Raw genomic sequence first — 27,955 nt, forward strand, 5'->3', positions numbered from 1 at the left:
ATGCACTAGCAGCTTCCCTTGATAGCCTGGAATTAGAGGGCTCAGTGTATGTCTTAAAGTCCAGGGGAAAAGTGGATTTGTGCTTTAGAGAGAGTTTTGCTGTCAAATGCCTAAATCAGAGCTTTATCAAATGCTGCCTGAAGGGGACACGCATGCATAAGACATCTCTGCTAATGCCTTTCCCTCATTGCTGCCCTTATCCCCACAATCACAATAGGAACAATCTCTTGGCCAGTTGTGTTTTTCCTTTTTTTTTTTATGTAGAGATACCAGAAGCCCCATGCACATTTCAGCCTGGGTTTTCTTTGCTGTGGTGGCTGCCATCTTGGGTGGAGTGTCCTTGGCTCTGGGGTACCAGCCCTTGTTACAGCAGCAAGCAACCTGAGTATTTTGAAAGATGGTAGAGCCAAACCTGAAATATTAGGTCCCATTCTCATTGCCATGTTTAGTAATCATCTGGTTCAGTTATCACTCAGGGCTGCACTGTGGGATTTCCGTAACAGAGAAACGGACACAGGCATATGGTCTGGCTGCCGATTTAGCTAGAGAAGCCTGATGAAACTGCTTAAGACTTAACAGATACGTGGCATTGGTAGTGTGACCTTGGTTCATAAAAGATTTGAGGCAACTTAAACTATTGCCATCACACAAAGGAGACAATTCAAAGCAAGCAACAGGCTAGATGTAGTTGCTGGATGGTGTTATGCAAGCTTCTCTCCCCCTAGATATATTGATACACTTTATTTATAGCAGTAAAAGCACCTGAGCGCAAACAGCATTTGAAGGCAAAGTTAAAAATATTACACAATTGGCTGTAGGGCTTTTCATTCTGTACCTAACAAGTCTGGTCTTCCTTTATTTCTTTCTTCTAATTCGGTACACTGCTGACTTATTTGCACCCACCAGTTCAGCACATGAGTGGTAACAAAGCATAGGAGTCATGTTCTACTCCCTCCTTGTTCCACTGCTCTTTGGGATGAGCTCCCTCTTACTCACCACTGTCTTTCTTCCCTGTGTAGTTACATCAATCTCTCCTTGGACTGCTATTGAGGAAAAGCAATTGTCCAGAAGTGGAAGTTACATGTAGCTCTGAATGGGGCAGCTTCCTAGTGTTCATTATAATCAATGGAGTCTCTTTCACTGACTTCTGTAAGAGACAGATCAAAGCAAGACCCTTTATTTAAGGTCCTTCTGAACAAATTTCACCTGAAAATGCCAAGATGCTTCCTGCCAGGAAATCTACAGAGAATTCAAGCAGAACTCTGTTTTCAGTTTCACAACAAACTCAGATTAAGTGAATTGCCTTCTGTGGTTTTCCAGTGTCAATTCCAATTATGGCTAATGCTGTGTAAACCCTAGGCTTAAAAAAATGCATCAAGAAAAGTAGGGTGAAGGTCAGCATGTGGGAAGCACCAGGATTTCGGCTTGAATTCCTTTTGGGGTAGCGATTCTGAAACATGCTTTTGTTTACAATTCATGGAAGATGGAAAGGTTACACTGGAAGAGGTTTGAAGTCTTCATAAGAGGCAGAAGGACAGCAGAACACAAAGTGATTCTAAAGTCCCCCTTAACTATTTCCTCAGTAGTCCACCAAAGAGACTAACGCAAGCACATACTAATTCATGTCCTCCAAATTCAGGGGAGGAACTGAGCACTTCAGCATCAATAGCTTCTGCTTAAACAGGCCTTACATTTGCAAACAGACCCTGGAACAAATTCCCAGCCAATTCCAATGTGGTCTGAACAACCACAACTTAAAAATATAAATCCACACTAGTAGAAGCTAATTCATTTGGACGACTGAGGACTCATCAATGAAACAACCCTTCTGTCTTCCATGCTTTCACATATATAGCCCTGTCAAATCCAGGGGTACCATTCCCAGTTCTCCCATAGGAGGAGAGCCTATTTTTTTGAATGAAAGTTTGCATCATTACTCAACAGCCATGCTGGCTCATGAAGAGTTTGATCTAGCTAAGGCATAAGCTTCTTAAATGATGTTGAAGTTTCTCCTTATCTAGACTCTACTTACTGCTTTGGGGGAAAAAAAAAATAATAAATAAAGAGAGGAATCAAGTACCTAAGGTACTGCCTTGAGTAAGCAAATTAAATATGTACATTCTTTATAAACAGGACTCCTAATAGCATATTTAGATTATAACTTGCACTTCTGCAGCATCCCCATGGAGCTCATTTTAAAAATCAATTAAATAATGCTACTGAGACTACAGAATTTCTCCCATACCTCTCTGCAGTGGCTTATCTAGCTTTAATGTCTAGGACTTACACAGCTGCAAACTACAGCTGCTTAAATGACAACTATTGTTCACTGCATGATTTTTGATGAAATAAATGCTAAAGTATGAAATCCATTAGCGCCACATATACCATACAATGCATTTGCGAAGGCTTAGTTCAGGGAGGAGGGAAATTCCTCTCCACAGATAAATATAGCTTTTAAAGGTTTTTCTTTATTATTATTATTTTCTTCCAACAAATTTTATTTTTTTTCCTGGAACATCTCTATCTGCTGGTATCCTGAAACTCAATGAAATACCTCAAGGCAAGTATTTGTTTGCTATTTCCTGTTGGAACCGCATAAGAATGTTCTTTGTGTTATTTGAAGCAAGCAGCAAAGATGGCAACAACACATAAGTGACTTCACTTCCTTGGGGGAAGAGAAATTCCAACATATATTTAATATATATTTATATAGTGTATAATTAAAAAGGTACCCTGAAGAGAACAACAGGCTCAGATAAGCACTTGTAATTGAGAAAGGCACATGAAACTAAAGGAGTACACACCAAAGGGCAATGGGGCAGAATCAGAGATAAGGTCCTACCAACCAGCTCCCATGGAGACCACTGAACAGCCAGCTCCCAACTAGGACAGCAATGCTGTGGGATTTGCCCAGTTTAGCTTCCTATAGACTCTAGTGGCTGCAGAGCTTGTGCCAACCAAGCCAAATAGGAAGAGGAGCAAATTTTGTTTCACTGTGGTCTTTTCCAAGCAGCTCAGAAATCAATTGTGCTACCACCTGCCATGGAAAAAAGCTGTCCTGGGTTCCTGCCACCCCTGGAAACTGAATAAATGGTAATTTGGATGAGGATGGCTTCCTTTCACAATGCTGCATTTGGTCTGTGATCCCGAACCAAGACAGAATCAGGCCAATTATGTTGAGTACAAACACATTACAAAAAAGCATCACATGCTTTAAAGAAAGCAGAATAGCCTTCATGTATTTATGAATGATGTAGCCTGCTTTTGAATGAAAAGTCAAATACAAGGAACAACAGCAGTTTTAGTAAAGCTACACTCTCATTCACACTCCGTAAAACTCTGATTACCTCTTTTCCCCTTCATGGAATAAACTACTACTCCTTTAAAGCCAATTTGCAAGAGCCTCAGCTTCTAAAAAACCCAAACCTCCCTCCTCCATAAGGACATTCCAAACAAACCTATCTAGACAATAGGCCCAGTTTTCCTACTGCTTTGTGTTAGGGTGGAAAAAAAACAGTTGTCTGCTACATTAGTGAGACATAACAACTTCAGAGACCCAGACACATGCTGAAATGTTTTAGTTGAAATCAAACTCTGAGAAATTTTTTAAATGTTTTCAACACATCAGCATGAAGCATCGACCTAGTTGGAATCACTTAGATCTAAAGCAAATGCACTGATTGTTTTCACAGCATGCTTTTCTTCTTCAAGTTGCAACAGGCAGACTGGCAACTGCTGTTCGGAAAGGTTTTCAGCCCCCTGCCTTGGTCTGCTGTAGCCTATGACACAATCAATACCAGGGTTAGAAGGCAGAGGAAGCTAAAGAGAGATTATGAAGATGAGGTGAGTGACAGAATTGCCTTACAGGATTTGTTCTTTCTCTCACCTTGAGTCTTTTCTGCTGCAAACAAAGATGGAGAACCATCCCAATTCTTTCTCTGAAACGGGGCAGATACGGTGGGGAGACCACGTGGCACAAGCAGGATCAGCACTCAGTGCACTTAGGAACATTTTGCTCTACAGATGTGACACAAAAGAAGATCCTGACTTTTTTTTTTTGTCAGGGTGGGATGGAAGTGGTGTTAAAGACATTTTTTCTCTCAGTAATCAGTTTAATTAGCATGCATGGGGAGAAAAAGTTCACCAGGAAATAAATTTTGAGCATTCTCCTTTAATCATTTCACCTGAACCCAGCCTGCACTATCTGCAGGCATCTGTGCTCCAGCCCAGCTTACGGGGACCATCATCTTTCAAATAAACCCTCTCCCTTTGAACTGGTGCATAATGGCAGAGTACTTCAGACACCAGTCCCACTTAATATGCCACTGCACAGGATGCTTTTTCTGCCACATTATAAAGACCTTAACAGCTTTCAGTTGTTCGAGTGCCACATTAATAAAGACTTTCTACAGTATCCCTAAGTTTATTATGGTGCAGCTCTTTAACGGTGTTCATGATGTAAAGTGTGATTTGAAGCCACTTACTGGAGATGCCACACTGTTCTGCTGCTTTATCCCACCACCAGTTTATGGAGATAAGTGACTTAGCTTGAACTTACTTGCAGTAGTGTGAGAAAGGATGGAAAGAAACAGTTCAAGGGGAATTAGAGAGAAGGCCCAATTTATGCCACTGTCCTTTTCAGTTAGCATAGAAGAATCCCAGGAGAAAAGCATATTTGGATATTAATAGCATGCAACAGTCAGAATATTATTGGGATTCAGTGAATCCACATTTATATTTTAATATGTTAAGAAATAGGAAATGGAGCAGAGAACAAAAATAAAGCTGCTTCTCCCCTTTATTGACATGAGATTTAGATAGCTATCCAAGTGCTGTACAACACACACAAACGATTGACCATAAGTTGCGTAGACACCAGTTCAGTACATCAACCAGGATGGAGTTCCCTAGACCCATGCCATGGGCTGTGTACACACCACTCCATAGCAATAGCGCTATTAACCCCACTGCAGATCTTCAGTTTGCAGTTACAGCATCATTATTTGTGCTGTGCCTACAAGCATGACTTTGTAATTCTTCACACCCAAACAGATAAACAACTCCCAGTTCATATCCAGACAAAAACAAGCTAGCAATCAATAAAGAATGAGCTCTCCAATGTGCATCATCATGTTTCAGTTTGGCCTCAGACATGGTATTAGCAAGAACTACAGAAGTTGGACACTTTGCTCTCCTTGAGAGCAGCCTAGTGAAAGCAAGCAACAGAATAGGTAGAAGAGGGCTTTTCTTTTTGTTTAACACAATCACAGTAGAAGAGATGATACGTGGAACAGTAAGGGGTCACAGCAAGGAGCCCACCAGCATGGATATGCATTCCCAGCATAAGCACCCTGGCAGCACCAGAGCTGGCTGTGACAGGCACTAAGGGTGCCAGCCTGGCACTATACAGGCCTCCTACAGCAGCCACATAGCTACAGCAAGGGCTGGTGGACCTCTCCCATCCTGCAGCACTCACTCCTATCCTTCCTTTTCTTCCACAATAATCCAGGAAACTTCATTTCACTTCCTCCAACAGTACCTCCAGGATCCACTTCCCAAGAGCTTTGCAAAGTACACCCAAGCAACCCCCTTCCTATCCCCTGACACTGTCCCTAGGTTTGCTCCTGCACTCTGGGACCCCAAATACTCCAGCCCCTGAGGCTGACTCAGGGCATCACCCCAGCATCCCGCTGCACAGTGCTCTGCAGGTCGCCAGTTCACAAAATTAGTTAGGGGAAAAACACACCCAAAGTTTGCTTTTTTCTTCTCTAAATAAGAGACAAAAAGACTCATCCACAAGAAACACATTGTCAAGCTGCCATCCACACTTCAAGAGGTTCCTGACATGAGACAGGAGACAAAAAATATATTTATCCATCCCCATGAAGTTAAGGACTTTTGGGGAGGGAGTTCCCTACGGATGAGTCTGTCACTTGACAGCATAGCTTGTCATATGGCAATATGTTTGGTAATTGTGTCATACTGACATCTGAGGTTTCAATTAATGCTGCTTCACAGTAAGAGGGGTTTCATATGTCAGCATTTCCTCTTATATTGCACTGAGTTGCTTGGGCTTAGGGCAGAGCGAGTCTCTTGGTTTTTGGGTTCATCTTCACAGCAACCATCTTTTAGGCCTATAACATAACATGTAGGCAACAGACATGTACTGAACCTCTTGGTTGCATAGGGTTTTGCTAAGGTTTCAAGCTCTTTAGGAACCAACTATGCAGGGTTAATACTATTAAAAAAAAAAAAAAAATCACTGAGAAATTGTATTCACCATCACCTAACAGTTAAACATGCATGTATTTACTTCAAAAACCTGCAAATACCAGGCTCAAACCACATCCCCTCACTACGAAAGGCATGGAATTTAACTGTCTCATATGAAAGGATAACTACAATGCCTACCTGGACTGGGATCTCCCAACTAGCCCATCAAAGTGATGCATACAGGTAGTCAATTTATGAGATGGCTCTTCTGCCCAGGAGTTAACTTCATCTTCAAAAACTAGACCCACCAATTCTCAGTTACAACTCAGCTGCTTCCTACCAGATGCAAGCTGGACCTCAAATTTTTGCTTGCAGGAGGACAATTAGAAACAACATGCAAAACAGATCTGTAACAGCCATGCTTTTTGTTGTTGAAAATTCCCATTACATCCTAAGAAAACAGAGAGGATAAGCCTACACCAAAACATAGCACCAGTGTGAATGAAGGGAGGAAGAAGATGGCAAAGCATCTTGCTCCACCACAGAAACACCACCTGCTCCTGCAGTACCTGGATCAGAGGCATGCTTCCACATGGGGTCACTTACACATGCACAACTTTGACATGTTGGATAGGGCTTGGAGCAATCTGGTCTACTAGAAAGCATCCCTGCCCATGGCAGGGGGCTGGAACTGGATGATCTCCAAGATCCCTTCTAACCCAAACCGTTCTGTGGTTCTAGTCTGTGTTTCTAATTCCTGTTTTCTTTCGCGTAACTGGCTCTGACACTGACATATAATTTTTAAGATGCCTAAATCAAAGCAGATAAATGCCATATGAGAAATTAACCATCAGAAGACACAGACACACATTTTAAGAAGTCTAACCGTAATTATAGGTTGGAGGAGGAAAGTTACTGACTGACAATTACAAGATTCATAAAACATGCAAGTACAACTGGAAAATTGAAAATTCTTCAACAGTTTCCCTAAATTATGTAGTTGGAGGTGTGCCAGGCAATTCTTCCATTAAAATATATAATTGTACAAAGTGCAACATCCCTCCAGTTACCAGAAACACATTGCAGTTTTCTATTGGGTCTCCAAATCTTTGAATTTTGAAATTAAGTCTCTCATTTATGAGATAATTGTAATGATTTAAATTCAGGAAATAGTTGCAACCATTTCAAATCCTTCCAGGTAAATTAACTCTACACTAATTCCTAAAAATTGGGATAAGTGCCAATTCTCATTTGTGCAGCAACGATCTTTTCATCAGACAAAAATTACTAACTTCAGATTTAAGCACGTTTTGATTTTTTCCCCTTCTCAGATCTTGAAAAATAAGTATCTTTCTCTTCAGAGGAACTGAATCACCACATTAAGCTCCAATTATGTTCAGCAAGGACTGCAAGCATCCTGAAATCCATGTGTGTCTAGAGGCTTATATGAATACATTTTAGCCAGCATCTTATATGAATACTTCTTAGTTTTCATAGGCTGAATAAGACAAACAATGTTTTGCCACTGCTCAATCAGTGAATGGTTACATTAAAATGTAGGTACTGCCACGGAACAAAATGGAGCAGTGTACAGATTCATCCTTGGAAGATGGGATTCTTTAGACCACTGATAATTAATATACCTTCAGGTCTTGGAGCAGGTTTTTCTTCATGGTACATCAGCTATTAGTACATAGCTTTTGGAAGACAGGAATTTCTCCATAATTTCTGTTCACCAAGATGCTTAAAAACAGATTCGGAACCCAGCATAGACATTCTACACCTCTACCTACCACACATCCTCTAGGTGGTTCATGATTAAATCCCTGTTGACTCCATTGAAGCCAGGATTTTCACCCTTTTTTCCACAGACTTTTTTAATCAAGCTTAATAGAGTTCATAGGTTGACAGTACAGTCGTTGGATAAACACCGTGTTTTATTTATAAAAGTGGCATTCTTTATTCAGGAAGGTAGTGTTTTCTGCTATTGCTTCTCTGCAGCCCGTTCATACTTGTTAAGATACCACATGTTATTTCCCCAAAGGTAAGAACAGGAGAGCTTCGGAACATCGGAAGGCTCAGGTAAACAAAACTGTTCCTCTTTAACAAAGTTATTTTCTCAATTACAGAGGCAGAACTCTGCTAAAACAATGATTAATTTATTATCTTGGGACATGTCTAAAGAACACCGAATCTTGCCACAAGCTCAGATTTTTAGATTAGGCCTTAGTTAGTATTTACATTTGATCTGACAGTGTTCATGATGGAGGTCTGTTAGCAATACTGATAACAGCACATTTGCGACAATATCAGAATGTGTCCATATGTACACCATGAGTTTTGAACAAGGTTCTGTAATAAAGTCAAAAGGAATAAATTTGCATGCCATTCTATACTCTGCATCTTTTTCCTTTGGTACCAGAACAAAGTGGGCTATTTTATCAGATTTTGCTAGGAACCAGCAACTTCAAAATTAATGAATGCCTACTGTGAACTACAGAAAGAAGAAATATGCAGTGAGCCCAGTACACCTGATCTCCATCTACTGATGCTGTTACCCACCCAAAGTGGAGCTGCAATACTGGCAAAGAACCTGACAGAAGAATCTCCTAGACTGTAAAAAGCACCTGCTGGAAGCACAAAGGTAAGGAGGAAAATAGGTGTTTCAAACCCAAATATTACCCCATGTGCCTAAGCACACATTAACATCTGTGATGTATTCTCTAAATGATAAACATGGTACAACACAGCCGGCACAAGTGCAACTAGAGAGTTCCTTTTTCCCCCCCCTTTTGGCCTATCAGAAGGCAATGGAAACATCCCATAGAGCACTGCTGATATCCTGCCCAATCTCTACATTGGAATTGGTGCGTTCCTTTAAATTCCACTGGTAACACATTCTCTACTTCCCTATACACATGATCATGTAAAATCACTAGACTCAACCACATAATTTTCCATTTCATCTTACAGGTAGCTGAAGGGCTCAGAAGCAGGAGAATGTTGCATTTGTAAAACACTTCAGAATATATAAGTACACTAAAGAGAGATTCTTTAAGAAAGCTGCAGATGCACTGACATAATATTATCCAAGAATAAAAGCCCTTTGAAGTAGAAGTCCTTTACAAGTAGAGAGCAAAAAAGCAGTCGTAGTGAATGCTAATTGTAGTAAGCCAAACGCTTTCTGTTGGGAAGAAAGACTGTTCGTAATACTGTAACACAATGCTTGATGCAGCACAGCAAAGGACAGATTCTCAAAGTAATTCAGTTTTTGCCTGACTGTTGCTCTGGTTTAGCTTAACAGCAACTTTGCAAGTGGTGGTATGAGAGCTGAGGTATGAAGATGCACCTGTAAGCCTTTGCTTTCTCATCTTTGCTGCTTAAATGTCAATACCTTCATCAGACTGTCGGGAAAAAGAATCCAGTATTAAAAAACATAGGGATGAAACCCATACCCTTGTATGCAATGGCAGAATTATTATTTCTTTGTTCTTTTTAAAAACAGCTTTCAAAGCCCTCCATTAATGTTCTACTTTTTCACCTCTGGTACATCTTTCTCCTTTGAAGAAAGGGATTTCCACCTATTAAAAAAAAAAAAAAAACCCCCAAAAATTCAGTCTTGAAACATTTTTTTTGTGGCTTAGTTTCCTGTTTTGGTTTGTGTGTGCTCCCCCCAGCCTTTAAACAGTAATCCATGGCAAAGTCAGACACTACCAAAACCAGAAAAAGAAGCCAAGCACTTTTTCCAAGCTGAAACTATGTAGTAGAGAACAGGCTACATTTTTATCATGCTTCTCTCCAATCTATGTTTCATAATTCTGACCTAGGAAGTAACTCAAATGAATTAGAATCATAGAATAGTTAGGGTTGGAAAGGACCTTAAGATCACCTAGTTCCAACCCCCCTGCCATGGGCAGGGACACCTCACTCTAAGCCATGTCGCCCAAGGGTTCGTCCAGCCTGGCCTCGAACACTGCCAGGGATGGAGCATTCACAACCTCCCTCGGCAACCCATTCCAGTGCCTCACCACCCTAACAGGAAAGAATTTCCTCCTTACATCCAATCTAAACTTCCCCTGTTTAAGTTTTAACCTGTTACCCCTTGTCCTGTCACTACAGTCCCTAATGAAGAGTCCCTCCCCAGCATCCCTATAGCCCCCCTTCAGATTGTGGAAGGCTGCTCTGAGGTCTCCCAAATTATCATCCTTTAACAATGGTTTCCCAAATACTTCCTGATCAACAACTGTTTGCAAGCGTGCAGCTGCTCAGATTGCCTACACAACACATGCTATTAGCTTTTCCCAGTGTAACAAAGATAAATTCAACTTCCTAATTTCCTCCAGCATTCCTCATGCATCTAATGCAAAGCCTCCCCTGCAAAATTAAGACTCAGCAATTCTATAACCATTAATGCTTAAACTGCTTTTACTGCCTTTCAACTTTGAAGAAACCTGCAAAAAAATCCACTCATTTTGCCTCACATTTGAGGCCAATCAAAAGGTTCATTAATCACTCATTTCAGCTAGGAAACAAATCCACCAAGCTGAATACACAACATCAAGCAAAGTGACCAATGTTTCATAAAGATTGGGCAAATAAGTTCTCTTATCAGTTCCTTATTTTTATTCGTAACTTCCTGGGACATGCTCTAGCTACTTAAGTCTATTCCTTCACCATTTTAAGACCTAAGCCTCAGCAGCGGGTCAGTCATGACAAGGTGGATGCCCTTGGCTAAAATGCAGCAGCACCCCTTCCTTTGCCCTTACCTAGTTTTTAAATGATTCCAACATAAGATTTCAGATGAACATATAGCTCAAACATGACCCTATTACAATCAACAGGATCTTTGCTAGGTATCGTAAGAGACAGCCCACAGTCCAACAATATTGGCATTAACCCAGAGGTGCATAAGCAGCACCCACCACCACAGCTACAGTTATACTTACATGAACTGGAGAGCACCACGATCAGCAGGAGCCTGGAGCACCTTCAAGACATGGCACTGAAATCAAGCCTCTGTCTGTGTACTTGTAAGTCCCACGACTGGAGACAATGCTCCACCCCTCCTGAAAGCATTCACATGCAGAGGACATTTATGCACCTCATCTGTTCCCTCAGCTCTCCTTCCCTCATTCTATGTAGACTCCCCCGCCCGACCCCACCAAACTGATCTTAAATCCAGGCTCACTATGAATCCAGATTTTAAGTTTAAAAGAGCCTAAAAGCAGAGGTGCTGCCTCACACAACTCCTTCTTCATAGAACAGGACGATGGGTTCTCCTCAGGGAAATGCTCAGCCTTGACTGCCATGAACAGCCGCACCTGTGGCCTTCACACCCTGCCCACAGTGCCATTGAGCCCAGCGAAACCTCAGCTGTGCTGAGACCTCCAGCTCCCCACAGCCCTGGTCCTGCATAGCCCCTGTCCTGTCCTGTTGGCCTAGACCCAGCCGTCCCCAGCTGCCATGCCAGCCTCCCCTATGTAGGGGATGTGGGGACAGGCCCTGCTTCCCAAACTTCAAGGGCAGTGGCTGCCTTGCACTTCCCTGTGTGAAGGTGCTGCTTGATTTCCACCACAGGCACCGTAAATAAATGGCCTTCTGTAACTACGGGGCAGCTGGTGTCCTCTGCAACTTTTCCATCTTTAAAAGGATTATACATGTGGCTAAGCTTGCTCATGACTGAGAAGTTGTAGGGGAAGTGTTCCAGTTACAACTCTGGGACCCAAATTTTACAGTGTTAGAATGAAGGAACCTGACGTCACTGGACAGAATGGTAAAACTTGAGGTTACCAGTGGTAAAAAAATAACCTTCACTAGAAAATTTGCTGTGTATTTCATGGCTCATTCCCCACTGTATTGCATGATATGATTGCGATTGCACATCTTGTATATGCCACCCTTGAGCTAAAGACCCAAATTTTGGCTGTCCCTAGCTGGCATTTGCTCTGTGTGATAGCAGCAGCAGCTATCCCTGAGCACAGTGGCACTGATACGGGACTACAGCATAAAGTGATAGTGATTTAGTGATATAAATTCACGCCCTAGATACCAACATGAGCTTACATATGAAACCCATTCTTATCAGATCGTTTGTGAAGAAAAACACATAATAATGTATTATTTTAGTAAAACTTAATCAAATAATAGTAGTTCTCTTTCTCTAGCCTGAAGGGGAAACATTTACCAGATGAAAGGACAAAAGGGGGGCTAAAATATATACTTTATACCCCTAGCCTTGTGCTTGAGACAACTGCAGATGCAGTGCGTCCAAGGTGGCATTTACCAAGCACAGGCTGATTCAAAGCAGGCAGATACTGACCAAAAAAATAATGTGTCTTTTAGAAAAGCAATTTCAAAAGAATCATTAAATCACATTGAGGGAGGGGATCGGTACCACAGCCAGCAACGCCTCTGCTAACAGAACAGCTCTGGATATAAGTCACTTGTAAGGACAGCTTCATAGACTTGTTCTTGGTTTTGTAACCTCTATCTGAAACATCGTAGGCCCCAGTTTGCGACCAGACAATTCCTATGCCAATCCACCTTCAGTTAAGGCATAAAAGTGGAATTGAAGAGATTAACATTAATGGAGGTAACAGCTACGGTTTTGCAAAGTCTCAATGAAGAGGAGGAGGGTGACAGGATCAATCCCTGGTTTTGCACTTCTCTCAGTTGTTACTGCACCACTACTGCAAGCATGCCTTCCTGATGCTTGGTAAGACACATCCCTGAACTTGCATCTGAGCAGATGCTGTGTGGGTAAAGGTGAAGAGAAAGGATGTAACAATGAAGTAGTTTTATTATCGTCAGCCTTCCTAGACACTGCTGTTTCCCACAGCTCTCTGCCACAGCCTAATCCTGGATGCTCGTCCTAATCTTTCAAGCTTTTTTAAGTCCTTATTACCACCAGTTCAATACATAAAACTGTAACAAACTTACAAAACAAACAAAGAAAAACAATTTAAAAAAAAAAAACACAAAAAACCCCAAAACAAGCTAAATTTTTCAGCCTTATCAAAACACCTTTTTACTTGCTGCTGCCATGCCCTCCTACACTGCATCTCCACCATTCTTCTCATCCTGCCTTTTCCAAACCCTCATATTGGCAATTATTCCTTTCCCTTTGCACATCAGTCTGTCCCACGTAAGTGGATTGTATTAGCTATTTATTCTCAGTTCTCCTTCGGTATGATGGTATGTTCTTACCAAATCATACATTAGATTATAGTTGCAATTGTAAATAATGCTGAAGAAAAGCTAAATAAGTTTCAGAAAGTCATCCCTTCCTGTCAGAGATAAAATTGGAGGAGTACAGGAATTAAAGTGACTTCAAGCTGCTGAAAGCAGCAATTATATCTGTTCAAATGATAATCCAGCATTGTTTCTTTGTACTTACCTGAAGCTTTTACTTTGCAATAAAGGAACTGTATTAGATGCTTGAAACGAAAAAGCACTTGGCTTTGCAATGCTTACATTTTGAACACTGTAAATAACTAATTAAGGCTGTGGAAAATTAACAGCCAAGTATCACCTGTTACAAGGATTTCATGTGCCTACTTTGTACAAAGACCAAAGTCTACATATATCCAGAAATCTAGATGTCAGTCACTGTTCTAGCAAAACTATTGGATAAATTGATAGGTTTTGTCTGTTGAAAACAGTAATGGCAAGATCCCTGTGGAATGTTTCACTCAAAATGAAACTTTAGGTGTGTTAGAACCTTTAATCCTACCATTCATATGAAAAAGAGAGAAAAATGGTCATATGTTTCAGTCTGATGTTTTGTAAGCAGCACAGTTTGAATCCTTAATTCAAAGTTACTCTTTCTTTAAAAAAATCCCCTTTTTTAATTTCTAGAAGTTCAAATTTTTAAAGATTAAATCCAGATTTACCAACCCCCCAGTATTTAAAATCAAATTTGACTTTTCTGGAATTTGGCTCAGAACATATATACACACATATGTGTATATATTTGTGTATAAGTATATATACATAAACTTTCTGCCATTTCTAGGAAGCCAAAAACCATTATATATAAAAGATAATATTCAGAAAGAAGTATAATAAAATATTATCTATATTGTCAAATACTGTTATGGGAACAGAAGTGGAGTGTGGAAGTAGAGAGGTCTCTAAGAGTAAAGGAATCTAATCTCTGCAGCATATGTAGTTGTTTACATAATTACAAGGTCTATTATTATACATATTTACAAGGAAAACAAATTATGACTGTACAAATACTTCATTTGAATTATGTGGCTTAGCAATACAAACAGTGTTTTTCACATTTTGCCTGTGTAGCTTCTGTTTTTTTAAAGGAAAACTGAGATGTTTTGCCAGTGGGATTTGCCAGCAGAAATTCCTGAACAGCGAGTGAACCTGCCCCATATGTTTTCTGTTTCTGCCTTTATCCCTAGTCAGGTCCAGTCCCTTCTCCATTACTTCTCTCATCTGCCCACAGATGAGGCAAGTCCCCTTCTCCACTTCCCCTCACAGCTCCTAACCTCTCTCAGACTTACTGTTCCCTCAAGCTCCTGGATTTCCTCTTCAGCCCTCACAAATCTCTATTCCTGGTTGACTCCTTGTGCACTCACTGGCTCAATCTACACCTGTATCTTCACTGGCTCTTCTCCTGTCTTCATCTGATTCAAACATCTTCCTCCTCCATCTCCCCCAGAGTGTAGTCACTGAGTACCTAGAAGAGTAAGGGTCTCTGGTGCCATCTCTGCCATCCCCCACGGCAAGCCAAGTTAGAAGGTAGGCCTTTCCAGGGAGGGGACAGAAATAATCTGATAGCCCTAAAAGAGGGAAGAAAATACAGGTCTAACTTGGAACAAGAAAGATTCTTTTTGCCATGAGGAAACTTTCCAGCAGTGGATGCTAAATCAGGGATAATTAAATTCAATAAACAGCACATGGATACTGTGGAAGTGGTGCTGCTGGATTTTTTCAGGAAGAATTTAAACAAATGCCTGTCAGATGTAACTCAGATAAGCTGCTTCTGTCTCTGTGCAGATGACTTTCTAAGGCTCCTTTCACACCTTCCTTTTCTGCGAAGCTTTAGGGGATGTAGCTGTTTAGAGCTACCAAGTAAACATGTGACAACTACATTTCTCAAAGGCTTAGAACATCATCAAACATGGGTGGGTTGTCACAGGATACCAGAAGAGATCTCAGACACAACCCTCCTACCTCTCACCAAATTCAGAGTTTTCCTCTTAAATATGGGGTGTCTTTAAAATGGGCAACACTTTCCCTTATTTCCCCAACCTCCTTGGGAACCACTGAAGTATTTTAGCTGAAATTGTCTTACAAAATACTCAGGAAGAGATAGCCACCAGGTGGAAATGCTAGCAGCAGCAGCAGCAAAGGTCTTAAGGTAGGAAATACTGAGCTACTTCAATTACAGAAAGTTCCACAAACCCCACCATTGTTTTTCTCTTGGGCTCTAACAAAATGGGGAAGCAGAGTGAGAAATATCTCACAACCTTCACAGAATGCCCTAAACCTCCTATGTACCTGTTTATGAAATAAAAAGGAGTAAGAAGCTTCTCAAAATATCAATGAAAACTCTTGGGTCAACCCCCAAAATGCTATTTAAATATTTTTTTCTCATGTCTGACTAAATTTTAAGATGTTTCCCATGAGGCCTAACTGTCATTCTTTGCTTTGTTTCTTCTCTCTTCGCTCTTTTTATTCACCCTTTGGCTTGGAGTTGAAGAATTCACCTGAAATTATAAAGTATAGAAAGAAGGAATTTAACTGACATTAATTCCTCTACTTTGTTTTGGTTGTGTTGTCAGGTACTGACTACTGTGGCCTGACTCGTGCTCACTTCTCTCCCTTTCAGGTTTTCATTACTGCTAGCAAAGGTATGGATGGTGGCCCCTAAAACAGGATTTAGCCCTTTTATCATGTCTGTTTTTCAGTTCAGAATGGATGTTAACGAATGCCTGTTTATAGCTAAATAAGGCTTAGTCCTTCTCTTCCCCTAGTCTGATTTCTGCCTCTGTCTTTTTCATTTCCATCTAAAAAAATGGAAATTCCAGTCCATAGTCCATCTATTTAGGCCTGATTCCCATTTACACTGTGGTGTTTTTCCACCGTTCTGGAAAAATAAAAGAGCTTTGAAGTAGACACAAATAAATTACTCTTACACTCACTTTACAGCTGGTTTGTGCTACCAGATGGTATAAAGGGGTCTCAGTATAAAGCAGAATGAGGCTACTATCTCCAGGGGCTGAGCTTCTTGGAAAAGAACAATGACCAAACACAAGCATTTAAAAATGAAACAATAATAGCTATTTTTAATAAGTTTTCTCTTTTCAGGTGCCAATTTCAGTCTTGGTTTCTCCAGATCTGAGGGAAATTACATGAGAATTTTTACAGTTTGCTTTGCAAGAGTGATTGGGGGAAAAAAAAGACTCCGGTTTGCATAGAGTATAATTAATATCAGTCAGGATGGAGCACACTGGGCTCAATTTTAATGTCCTCTTTTGCTTTCTGTGCCTTCTTGCTGATTAGCTTGGGAGTCACACCACACTCTTCATAATTAATCAAGAGTTGTAGACTACACTGGTAAATTTGCTCATGTAAGGGCTTCTGAATCTGATGGAACAAGCTTAAAAGCTTCTGGTGACCATGTTTACTCAAATGTAACAGTTAACTGTAATAACTCCTGGTAAATATCAGATCAAAAAGAGACACCAAGAACACCTCCTGAACAAACTCATGTTTAACATCTGTCTGAGGTTTAGTGTGTTTTTATTTTCTTAGGGAAACATGGGGCTACTCTGGCTTTTTTTTTTTTTTTTTAATTTAGAGAGTAACTGAAATTCACCTCTGTACCTTAATAAATGTCTCTTGTATCAGAAATGAATGACAGCATGATACTGATGAGGTAAAAAAAATTCTCAACACACTGGCCAGATGAAAAGCACAGGTCCTTGTGCAGTTCTTAATTCAATAAAACACTGTGGTACTTCATGGTCAGAAGGAAAGACTCTTTCGGCAGCATGTGTTTCTACTGTGTCCTTCACAAAAGAGTCAAAGGGTACTTTACAATCCAATCCAATGCTGGATATAACCTTTTAAATAAATAAACTGTGGTTTAAGGATTTAGAAAGCACTAGATCAAAGAATGTAATCTTTGAGATCTAATAACTACAGTGATGGGTCTAGCATAAGGACATGAGCAGAATAGCACAAAGGTTTGCTGTGTACCCACAGTGCCTCTTGGGTTAAAATTCTTTACAGAGTCACTCTAAGTCCCCAGTTAGGGGGCCACGCTCATTTCTCCTCTTGCTAAGAATCCAGCATGAACTTCAAAAAAAACCAAACAGAAACCAGTATATTGGGTGATATGATTTAGCATAAGGTGTCCCTGCCCACAGCAGGGGGGTTGGAACTAGATGATCTTCAGGTCCTTTCCAACCCTAATTATTCCATGATTCTATGATTCAGGGGAATAAAGTCCAGCCTTCAGCATTTTCTTGTTCTTGTTTGACTATTCAAAATCCAGGCCTTATTTTCCAAACACCTATTAATGAGTCCATTGCTCACCTCTCCAAGACTTCAGATGTAGCCTCCAGGTTTTTGCCTACAGACACACACCCCACCCCACCCCGAATCCTACTCTCCAGGATTAACTGAAGGGAGTTGAGGAACTGGCTTATTTCTTATAGCTGTACATGTCTGTATCCCATTAAGGCCAACTGAGATCCAAGCCTTTTGTACTGCATAGTCTAATTCACAACGCAGTGCTCATGTGAGCTTCCCTGATGAGTCTGTGGGGTTACCTGTGGATGTGCTTAAATGGTTTCATGATCACCCTTCAAACAAGCAACAGCCCTGAAACAAACAAAAGGATAACTGCGTTCAGAGCCACTGCCAACCCTCACATTGCTGTTTTACAGCACTCCAGTTTGTCCTCTGTCAGGCTTTGAAGTTGTGAGCTTTGCTCACCAACTCGCACACACAGGTTTTCTTGCCTACTTTGGTGGGGAGCTGGAGCAGGTGGTGAATACTGCATCCAGGCTTCTGGAAAAATCTTCTTATCTTTCTTTATTTCCCACCACAGGCATTACAACACACAAACCATCACTTCTGCCTACTGTTCAACCAGCATCTTGTCAAATCTGGCTGCAAGATTAAGCTTCCCCAATTCCGAATTCAATATTGCAACCCTAAGGATATAAGAACCAAGCTGGAACATTCTGTTTTTTTGGGGTTGTTTTTTTCCCTCTTAATGGCCAAAATTGTTTCAGCTCCAAGATCACAGTTTACCCTGACTATAATGATAAATCATCGTGACTGACACTAAGTGAAATGAGTTTGATGTTCTCTGCTTTATTCTTCCACATTAGAAGCCACTTTTACATTGCCACAACTCTTAACCTTTCCTTCAAAAGAGGGGGAGCTTCTTGTTTGCAGACATTATTTCTGCTTTGTATAAGACATTTGAAGAATGTGAAGCACATTTTGTACACAAAAAGGGATGGGCACAGTGAAGGCAAGGTAAGACCTACGGCCAGGAATCCTGCAATAGCTGTTTGTTTCCTAGAGCCACTTTATCCTGCTTTATTCCAGACTATTTTATTTCACTTTAAACAGAACCTTTCCATTTTTCCTTCATTAACAATGTCTGAGTAGGAAAAAAAAAAAGAAAAACTGAAAGATTTCCCCTCATGTGCTTCAGAGCCTAATCCTGCCTTCAAAAAAACCTGAAAACATTCAGGTCTTGCTGGAACAGAGTCCTGCCTAACAAAGCCAGAGGGAAGTCCAGGACTCTGGAAGCACTGAGCATTTGGCAGCATCTGGTTCCAGTCCCAACAGCTACAGCCACCATGATAGTACTTCCCAACCGTCAGACTTAAATATTACCACGATTATTTGCATCTTTAGCCCTTTTTTAGTTTCAAAGGTGGATTCAGTAATGATCAGGCACAGTTTTCTATTGTAATAAATTAAAAAAATCAATGAGTACAACGATTTAGTAATTAATATTGTTGTTTTAGTCTTAGTCTATGCTGCAGTTTTTATCATTATTATTTATTTCCCACCTCCCTTCCAAAAGATGACTTCTAGAGATGGGCTAAAGCCTCCAGCTTTTGAAAAATAAAAATAGAATTTAAAAAAACCAAACCACAAAAAAAAAAACAAAACCCAACCAACAACAAAACAACCCCACAGACTTTTTATTCTGGTAAAACTCCATACTTCACTGCACAAGAAACATGAGCAAAGCTCGAGTAAAAGCCTGGTTATAGCTTCCCAACTTGGCTCACTAAGTGGAAAAGCAGTCAGAGATGTAAACAGTTTAGTGAAAAGGACAAGGTGCTGATACAGAATTATTTCTCACAATATGTCTAACAGCAGCTGTTATGTCATACTATTAACATGGATTTCACTAATCTGCTCGTAAAAATCCTGTGCTCTGTTATTTTCTATTGCTTGAAGCTCTTGTTTCCATAGCAGGGGGTAACTAAAAAAACACTTTTGTCTTTTACTGTTGCCCTTACATTATTTCCTTTTTGGAAGTGCCATTACACAGCTGGATCGTGTCTTCTAAACACACGCAAGTCTGAGATCCTTGAAAATGATAGAAACTTGTAAAATAAAAATTGCTTCATGGAATCAGTGACTGAAGTAGCATAAAGTTCCTTTCTGACTTTGGGGTTTTTGCTTTTGCTTACAGTCCTGTTTCTCTTTACAGTGTCCTTCCCCATCTGTGGATTCAGAGCCCTATCCTAGAGTTACCTATAGAACAGATCACATTTAGCAAGTAACTGAGGTAATACTCACTGGAAATATCACAGGATCAAAAGTTACTCTTGCAAGTAAGATTTTGCAGCAGTGCTTATCAAATTATTGGATTTCTTTTGCAGCAAGGTGGTACAAGAGAGCCCATCAAGACAAGGCCTATCTGTTTTGACAAGAACAGCTCTCAGTTTCCTACCCTCCAAATCCCCATTCCCATGAGCAAAGGGCATTGGACAGCTGTGCGGGACACCAGAGAGCAAGATCCGTTTGTGAAGCTCTCATCTCTGAAACACATTCTTCAACTGTAAGTATGTGAACCAATGCTAATGACATCAATTACCATGTGAGCAGATGGAAGACTATACGTAATAGCATACTAGACATAGTTTTGCTGTATTACTATAAGGCATGTACAAATTGCACCACTCTTAGAAAAAACAGGCCTATTAGTAACTACAAGATTTAACCTAAATAGTTTAAGAAAATTTATATCATTCCCCATAGAAGAGTGGCTTGGGATAAAGATTTTTGGGTCCCACATTCCTCCTCTTCTTTGTTTTTTTGTAAACTTGCTCCCACTCCCACTTTTGAAAATGGCTCGAAATTTAGAACAGCCTCTTGATCTTCAACATTTTCTTTTGATCTAACAGTTAGATGATGCTCTCCTATGGAGCAGCACTAGCAGTCAACAGAATATCAGCAGCAAATATCAACAACTAATCTTTCTCTTTTGAAGAAACAGTCCTACATATCACAGAGGTTTCAAAGCCAATGATGAAACAAAAACCCCGAAGCTATAGTCCATTTACCTGTAGCGTGATATCCTCGAAGAATAAAAATGCTCAAGAGCCTTGAGTTACTATCTTTAATCCTAATAGTCAGTTCTAATTACAAAAAAGTTTGCATAGCAATTCTTTAACTAGCATTTAAAGCAGACTTTGTTGTGATTATTAGCAATGACAGTTACTCAATAGGCAAGTAGGACCAGATTCTGCGAAGTGTTATTTATGTGAAGAATCCCATTGAGTTGAGTATTGTACTATGCACCTAAAGATTCAGCAGTTGCAGACTTCTTCCACAGGATTAAGTGATTTGCTGACCAACTTTTAAGCACACCTTTAGGTCCTGTTAACTTTAATGAGAGATAAACGTATCTCTCATTATATATTCAGAACTGACTGATCTGAGGTTCTTCCTGCCATTTTTATAATGTCAGAGTAAGAAGCAGCATTACGAGCAAATGCCACTGAAGAGATGTAAATCACAGGACAAAAATAATACCTTGCCATGTCCTCATCTAATGCTGAAAACGCTATATACAATTTGTCTTCAATTGTCATTTTATTTTCTTCCATTTGAGTTGCAGTTCAGATCAGAGAAGAAAAATAAAAGTCTTGTTAGAGCTACAGGTCAGTGTAAGATAAGAAGCTCGGCACAGTCACTTCTATGTACTGTACATACAAAAGTGGCCCAGATTGGTATTTAGTTTATCAGTCTAGAATCTAGGAAACACAGTAGAGGTACTTGAATGTAAATGCATTGCCAAAAGATAAAAATCTACATCACAGGATGAGTGTCACTTGCCCAGCAATTTAAAGGTCATCTGACTTACATCGTTTTTCTCTTACAATTAGAATAATAGTGAATATACAGAGTATAAATCACAGCTTTTTAAAGATTTGACCTCCTAACTGGCCTGGCCCACAAACTAACGCATGAGACAGCAGAACAGCACAGAACGAAAAATTATAAAGAAATTCAATCAGAAAAAAATTACTAAAGATGTTTTTGGAGGGCTGATTTCAAGGAGAACCTGATTTTGGTGTGAAAACAAGAGAAATCTTTTTAAGCACGAATGAAAATGATAAAAATCCATTTTTTTCTGCTGTAAAAGCAAAAGTCAACAGAGAAGTGCATTCTTTTGCTGGAATCCAGGCCTAGGACCAAAGAATTTACATATATTAAATTATCGAGATCCAAACTCCTCTACGACAAATATTTATACTGTGAAATATTACAGCCACATTCCTGCATCTCCTTACAATAATGATTTTTAAGGACACAGTATACTAGGAGCATATAAAACAGTGGGTTTCTGCAGAGATGGAATGCTTCATTATCAGAGTAGCAGCTTGTTCATAAATATTAAAAAGTATGGGTTTGAAGTTTTTCAAACATGATTCTTACTGTTTACATTGTCTCTCTACTACTGAAAACAACAGTCGGTGTGTACCTGTCCATAAGTCTCTCTCGCAATCTTGAACTGCTGAAAACAACTGCTGATGACTGTAAAGGATAACAATGCCTGTGCTGGACATACACTAAGCAGAGAAGGGAACAAGCAGTCTGACCTTACCTATGTAAGTAGTCATGCTTACAGTTAAGGGTCTAATTCTTGCTAGAGAGAACAGGATTTGTCCCAAACTGTGCACAGATGGGCACAATTCCCTGATGTATTGTAAAAGTAAGTCTTAAATGTATGGGTAAGATGGTTCATTTCTGTTTGCATATGATATAGGCACTTCTGTATATTAGATTAGAGATGGCAAAGGGTATGCCAAGAGAAAGAGACATGCCCTACTACTACAAGAAGAATCCCTTAAAGATTGCTCAAGACAAATGAACATAATAGATCTGATCTTCCTTTGGTAAAAAATAAACTCATGGATATGTATTGATCTGCATTACAAAACAGCTCACCACAGATCAAACTTCAGAAAAGTGGCCCGTGAGTTACAGAAATGAATGGCTTCTCCTGTTTATCCCCTATTGCTGTTAATCGTGGGGAAGAACACAAACCAAAATCTAAGAAAGCCACAAACTAAACAGCAGAACAGGAAGACCCACCTTGGCTGCAGCAATGTATGAGTTTCCTAAATGGGGCTGCAGGGCAGAACTCTCTATGGGAAAGGAGCGCATGTTTACCCTTGCATAAATAGCTTTTACTAGATGATGAGATCACATGGAGGATACCATTGAAATATGGAAAATAAACACGGTTAACATGTGGAAGGAGAACTCAAACATGGCAATAATGACTGCAAATGCCTGCTTATTTGAAGAAGAATGTTACCTAATTTACTTCCTCTCAGTTTACACAGCTCTAATTTAAGCTGCCCCCCCTCCCCTTCCCGTTTTCCTGTATTTGCAAGAACCAGTGAACACAGAAATGTGCAGCCAGCCTGGGCCCTCAGGCCGGTGGATCAAGATGGCAGGCTGGCCTGGGCTCCCCCGGGGATAGCAGAGCCAGAAGGGTGATTGGACACAGTGACCTGTCTGCATGAGATGAGACAAAAACAGGAGGGCTGTAATGCTGATGAACTAACCTGTCACTCACAAGCTCAGGTCTGGAAAAAAATTAAAAAAGGGAAAAAAAAAAGGGGGGGGGTAAAAATGAACAGAAAGAAAGAAGAGAAAGGTACAGTACAGCTTTAGAAAGCACACAAGGGAGGGAAAATATAGCACAACTGGAATAATTACATGATGCATTTAATTACCTATGCATTTAGATGGGCTCAGGATATATAAGGAATAGGGCATAAAAATCCAGCTAATAGTTTCTCTAAGAGCAAAACACATGTAAAGAAATAATGGGTATTATGGTTCAGCGTGCAAGAAGGATGTTACAGGCTATTGCTGACAGGGATCGGGGTTTCATTCCAAACACTCCAGTTATGAATCAAAATCACAATGAGCAATGAGCTTCTAGATCTTGACATGCTAGGCAAGGAGGTTGTTCTTCAGAGTACTTGGCTGTTTTATTGCTTGCTTGGGGGAGGAAAAATCCAGAGGGAAGGTATACAAGCAATTCTGCACCTTGGAGCCAGTACACCCAGGTGCTAGGTAGTGGTCAGGATTGTAGCGCTCTGCCTACCATTGCTATCACCAGTGGGAGCCACTGTGGACACTGGTGCTTGGAGACAGATGAAATATATAAAAAAGAAAGTGGAAAATGCATTTAATGATGTACAAGTGCTTGCTGTTGAAAATGCCTTTAAATCAGCATGCTCCTGCTATTACTTTCATGTCATACACAGACTAGTGTTTGAACTACAAATAACTGCTAGTGTTTCTGATCTCCATTGGAGCAGAGATATACATGTATACTTCGGGGTTTTAATTAGGCAAGTTCACACTCTATTAGTAGCAAACAAGCCTGAATTTAAAGCTACATCTGCAGAATTAGTCAAAACAAAATTTAATTCTCACAGCTGAAAAAAAAAGGCAATTCTGAAATAAAAAAAAAACAAATGCTAAACATTTATTTCAGTTTCTGCTTTTGGAAGGTTGAAAGTTAACAAAGACTCTCCAGAACTTTTTCGAAAACAAAAGTGTCAGGAAATGAATGTTTCTTCTAAAAAACTACAAATGCCAAATATGCAAATCTTCATTATTTATCAATCCTAAATATAGTCTGACACTGTGGAAAGATTTTACGGCATAGGGTTTGCCTTTTGATAGTTATTTTCTCTTGTCAGCTGAGTATTAGAGTCCATAGAGAAGTCTATTTCTATTTTCAGCAGTATGGTAATTACATTGATTGCTCCGTGCTTCCCAAGTTTTAACTAAACTCTTTTATTCTACAACTAGAAATCACATCATTTTTATCCAAAAGAAATATTTTTAAACTTTCTGTTCTAGCTTCACATGTAGCTAATAACAACCAACCACTGGACAATGAATCACAACAAAAACATACTTGAAAATGCTATGGATTTATGAGCACATTTGGATGCGCACACTTACATGTATGATATACAAATGAGCACACACACAGATCTAAGCAGAAATGTTTGCAACACCTGACACATTAACTTCCACGATAATAATATCCATAATACATACTGCCATTAAAAACCCAAAGAAGTGAGTCACCTAAAATAGCTATATGCATTTTTCTTTGAAGTCCATGCCCTTTTACTGATTTTAGGAAATGAAATAAACTAACACGCGATATAAACATTTTTCCAGACATGCACTGAACTTTTTTTTTTAATTGATGAAATACGGAATGTTGCACGCAGAAAAAAAAACCAAGCTCCTACCCTTTCCAGCCTCAAAAGCACTTTCCGAGAGCCAGCAAGCTTTAAACATAAAATAGCTAACTCACACTTTTTTATATGCCAAAGCAAAAGTTACAAAAAAGAGATATTACAAGCTTTGAGATTTATCAAGGTTTCAGGGTATGTTTTCTGTCAAGTGTACTTGCTGAAAATCTTGCCATTGTATCTGCCTTAGAAGCATTAAATAGATTTCCCTAAGACTGCACAAGTTTAGACAAAAGGTAATTAACCCGCTCTAAAATACATATTTTCACAGAGGGTGATACTGGCAAACATGCCCCACTTTTTTGGTAGAAGCAGCCTAATAGGAAGCTGTTAATGTTTTGGGGAATTTTTAATAAAAAATGTATCTTCTATTTTTAAAATATTTAAAGCAATAAAAGTCTGTGGTAAACATGGTATTACATATTTGACATTTTCCGCCCAGAAATGCATTTCTGTGTACGACGGTATTAATAAACCATGTGCTTTGAGGGACTTCAGTGCTTTGCCATAATTTAGTTGAAAACAGTGCGTAGGATATGTATTTTTCCACCATTGTATCAACATACAGGAAACACAAATACTATGTCAGCACCTCAGCAGCATGCGTTCACTACACTGGAAACATATGCAAAAAAAGAAACCAAACCCACGAACTTTTGAGAGTTCAAAAAATACCCTTTGCCAGAGACTGATTTACAAGTCAGTGGTTAATGAGAAAGTGTTGAGCACTTAAAATTTTGTTAGAGAAAGAAAGGCAGGCACCCTCCTCTCACTCCGGCTGCATGCACAGGAAAACAGCCCTCCCTGTACAGCAGGACAGAAATAATTTCATTTCTTTCCCCACTTCAGGTTATTATTTGAAAGCTAATGAAAAGGCAATGATTCTTCTCTCTTCTGGCTAAAGGTGGAAACAGCATGGTTAACACACACACATAAAAACTACAGACTTATCAGAAATCACAAAACAGAAAGAGAAGGACTCACTGACCCATTTGGAAGACAAAGACGACAAAACGGAAAAGCTCTAAAAATCAGCTTGTGAGGCCTTTGAGAGATATTCTTCTGGCATTTCATCACAGCAGCCCCAGACCAGTTCACTTCCCTGGATACAGGGAGGGAGAACTAAATAGAGCTGTTTATTAAAGCTGTTGTGCTGGATTGCATTAGGAAGCACGAGCAGACCACCTGGACCTTTCAGATTGTGGCAGTGTTTAATTTGCAGGCTGTCCCTCTGCAGCAGCAAAGACTACTACATTTACCAAGCTCAATCACACATTATCTGGGTTAGGAGTAAAAGAAGAAAAAAAGAAAAAGGAAAAGAGAAAAAAAATGTATAAAATCCACAGCCTGTAGTACAGCAATACAGTCAATATAGAAATAATGAACAGCATTAGAAATAGAAAGCAACTCCCCAACAAACATAACACTTGCACTCCTCGCTTCTTCTACTTTAGCACATTTAAACAAAATACAACAGAAAATTAATAAATAGCTTGATTTGGCAAAGCTCAGACTAAATTATAACCCGGGTTTATTAGGAGAAAAGCACGGTATTTTAGGTTTAACTAGTGATTCCCTGGCCAGATTATTGTGGTTCTTTTGCCTTTCTCACTTTCAGTCCTACACTCGCTGGTAGCTGAAGATACAGATAGAAAGATGGTACTGTAAATATGAATTATGTGAATCATATGGTTAGACCCTTGTGGAAAAAAAAAAAAAATAAAAGGGGAGTTGAGAAATGGCTGACTCCATACCTGACCAATTACAGCTTGCATGGTCCCTGTGTCCTGCTGAGCTGAAAGATCGCAATCCATCATATGTAGTCTTTGAAAAGGAGAATGGGGGTTTCTGGCATGCATCTGTCAATCAACTTCTGCACTCACAACCATCACCAAAAGCAAGGGAAAAAAAGTCAAGCTGCTCCACCAAATAGGATGAAACAGTCATGTGACCTTCAGCACACTCACACACATACATACTTCCATAGAATGTATGAATTTTCTGCAGATATGAAATGACATTGACAAATACCCAATACCAAGTAAATAAAGTGAGACAAACAGCTACTCACCAAAGACAAAACACTTGCTGTAATCTTCAGCCTAAAGATTTAATAAACCTAAAAGGTGTTTTAAACTGAGGCTTTTCTTCTGAGCCTAAACTTTTCAGATAAGGTGATATAATTTTATACATGCAGACAGTGGTCAGAACTTTAACCCCTTGCGTCCTCCTGCAGCCTCTGACTTTTATACCCCCCTTTGTACTTCTACTTTAGAACCATTCGAGCGCCTGATTCTTTTTTCTCTTTAAGTTTCTTTTGTGTCAAAATGAAGACGCTCGTGTTGCCTTCTTTGGATGTGCACAAATTATGAGAACTTGAGAGAAGAAAATTACCAGCAGGGAAAAAAAGGAGCAGAGGCTGAGAAACCTGTGTCTGTACTCACGAGCCAAAATGTGCCTCGCTGCTTTACTCCACCACAAGTCAAATGTTTTCTTTATTGGAAATATATATGTAAGTATTAGTTTATGCAAGCTGTTATGAGCACTCAAAATATAAAATATTCAGACTATGTAAATCCTACTTACGGAATCCTTTCCATTTTGAAGGTTAGCAGAGTTTTGGTTCATTCACTGCTCCACTGAACTGACATAAAATGTTGTTACTTATGAAGGCAAACATTACCATTTTTTCTAACGGAAGCAGTTTGTTTCATATATCTTCCCCTCTGAGTTAAGATTTGCAAGAATCCCTAAGACTATTTTTTCTTCTTGTCAAAATACATCAGCCACTTGTCTCCAAAACCTGAGTGTCGTGAACAACACACTGCAGCATTGATTGCTGATACGTTATTGGCCAGTGATTGCTGAAGGGTGACATTAATGTAACCCGGTAGCACTTTAACCCTTCGAAGATCAATACAGTCTGCTGG

At 39.8% G+C, this 27,955-nt stretch overlaps 1 protein-coding gene and 1 long non-coding RNA gene across 6 annotated transcripts in view; one reads left to right on the forward strand and one right to left on the reverse strand.

Annotated features, from left to right (window-relative positions):
• The window catches only part of POU6F2 (POU class 6 homeobox 2), a 302,685-nt gene extending 275,605 nt beyond the window's left edge, over positions 1–27,080 (reverse strand). For 3 of the 5 annotated variants that reach the window (XR_008975165.1, XM_057431526.1, XM_057431525.1), the window contains exon 1: positions 26,780–27,080. Coding sequence is in view for 2 of the 5 variants with exons in the window: in XM_057431526.1 (XP_057287509.1) it covers positions 26,780–26,884 (105 nt within the window). In the remaining 3 variants the exon portion in view is untranslated. Of the gene's footprint in view, positions 1–11,162; positions 11,271–26,013; positions 26,324–26,779 lie in introns of those variants that run through there. The other 2 variants (XM_057431527.1, XM_057431528.1) reach the window with 2 other exon arrangements.
• LOC130611115 (uncharacterized) lies at positions 19,970–20,846 on the forward strand. The gene is made up of 3 exons (XR_008975166.1): positions 19,970–20,008; positions 20,103–20,281; positions 20,628–20,846. It is a non-coding gene; the product is annotated as an uncharacterized LOC130611115 (long non-coding RNA).
• Positions 27,081–27,955: the final 875 nt, after the last annotated feature.

Source organism: Pezoporus wallicus, unplaced genomic scaffold (genome assembly GCF_028554395.1).
Source record: "Pezoporus wallicus isolate ANWC-B61680 ecotype Strahan unplaced genomic scaffold, APGP_CSIRO_Pwel_v1 scaffold_11491, whole genome shotgun sequence".
Lineage (NCBI taxonomy): Eukaryota > Metazoa > Chordata > Aves > Psittaciformes > Psittacidae > Pezoporus > Pezoporus wallicus.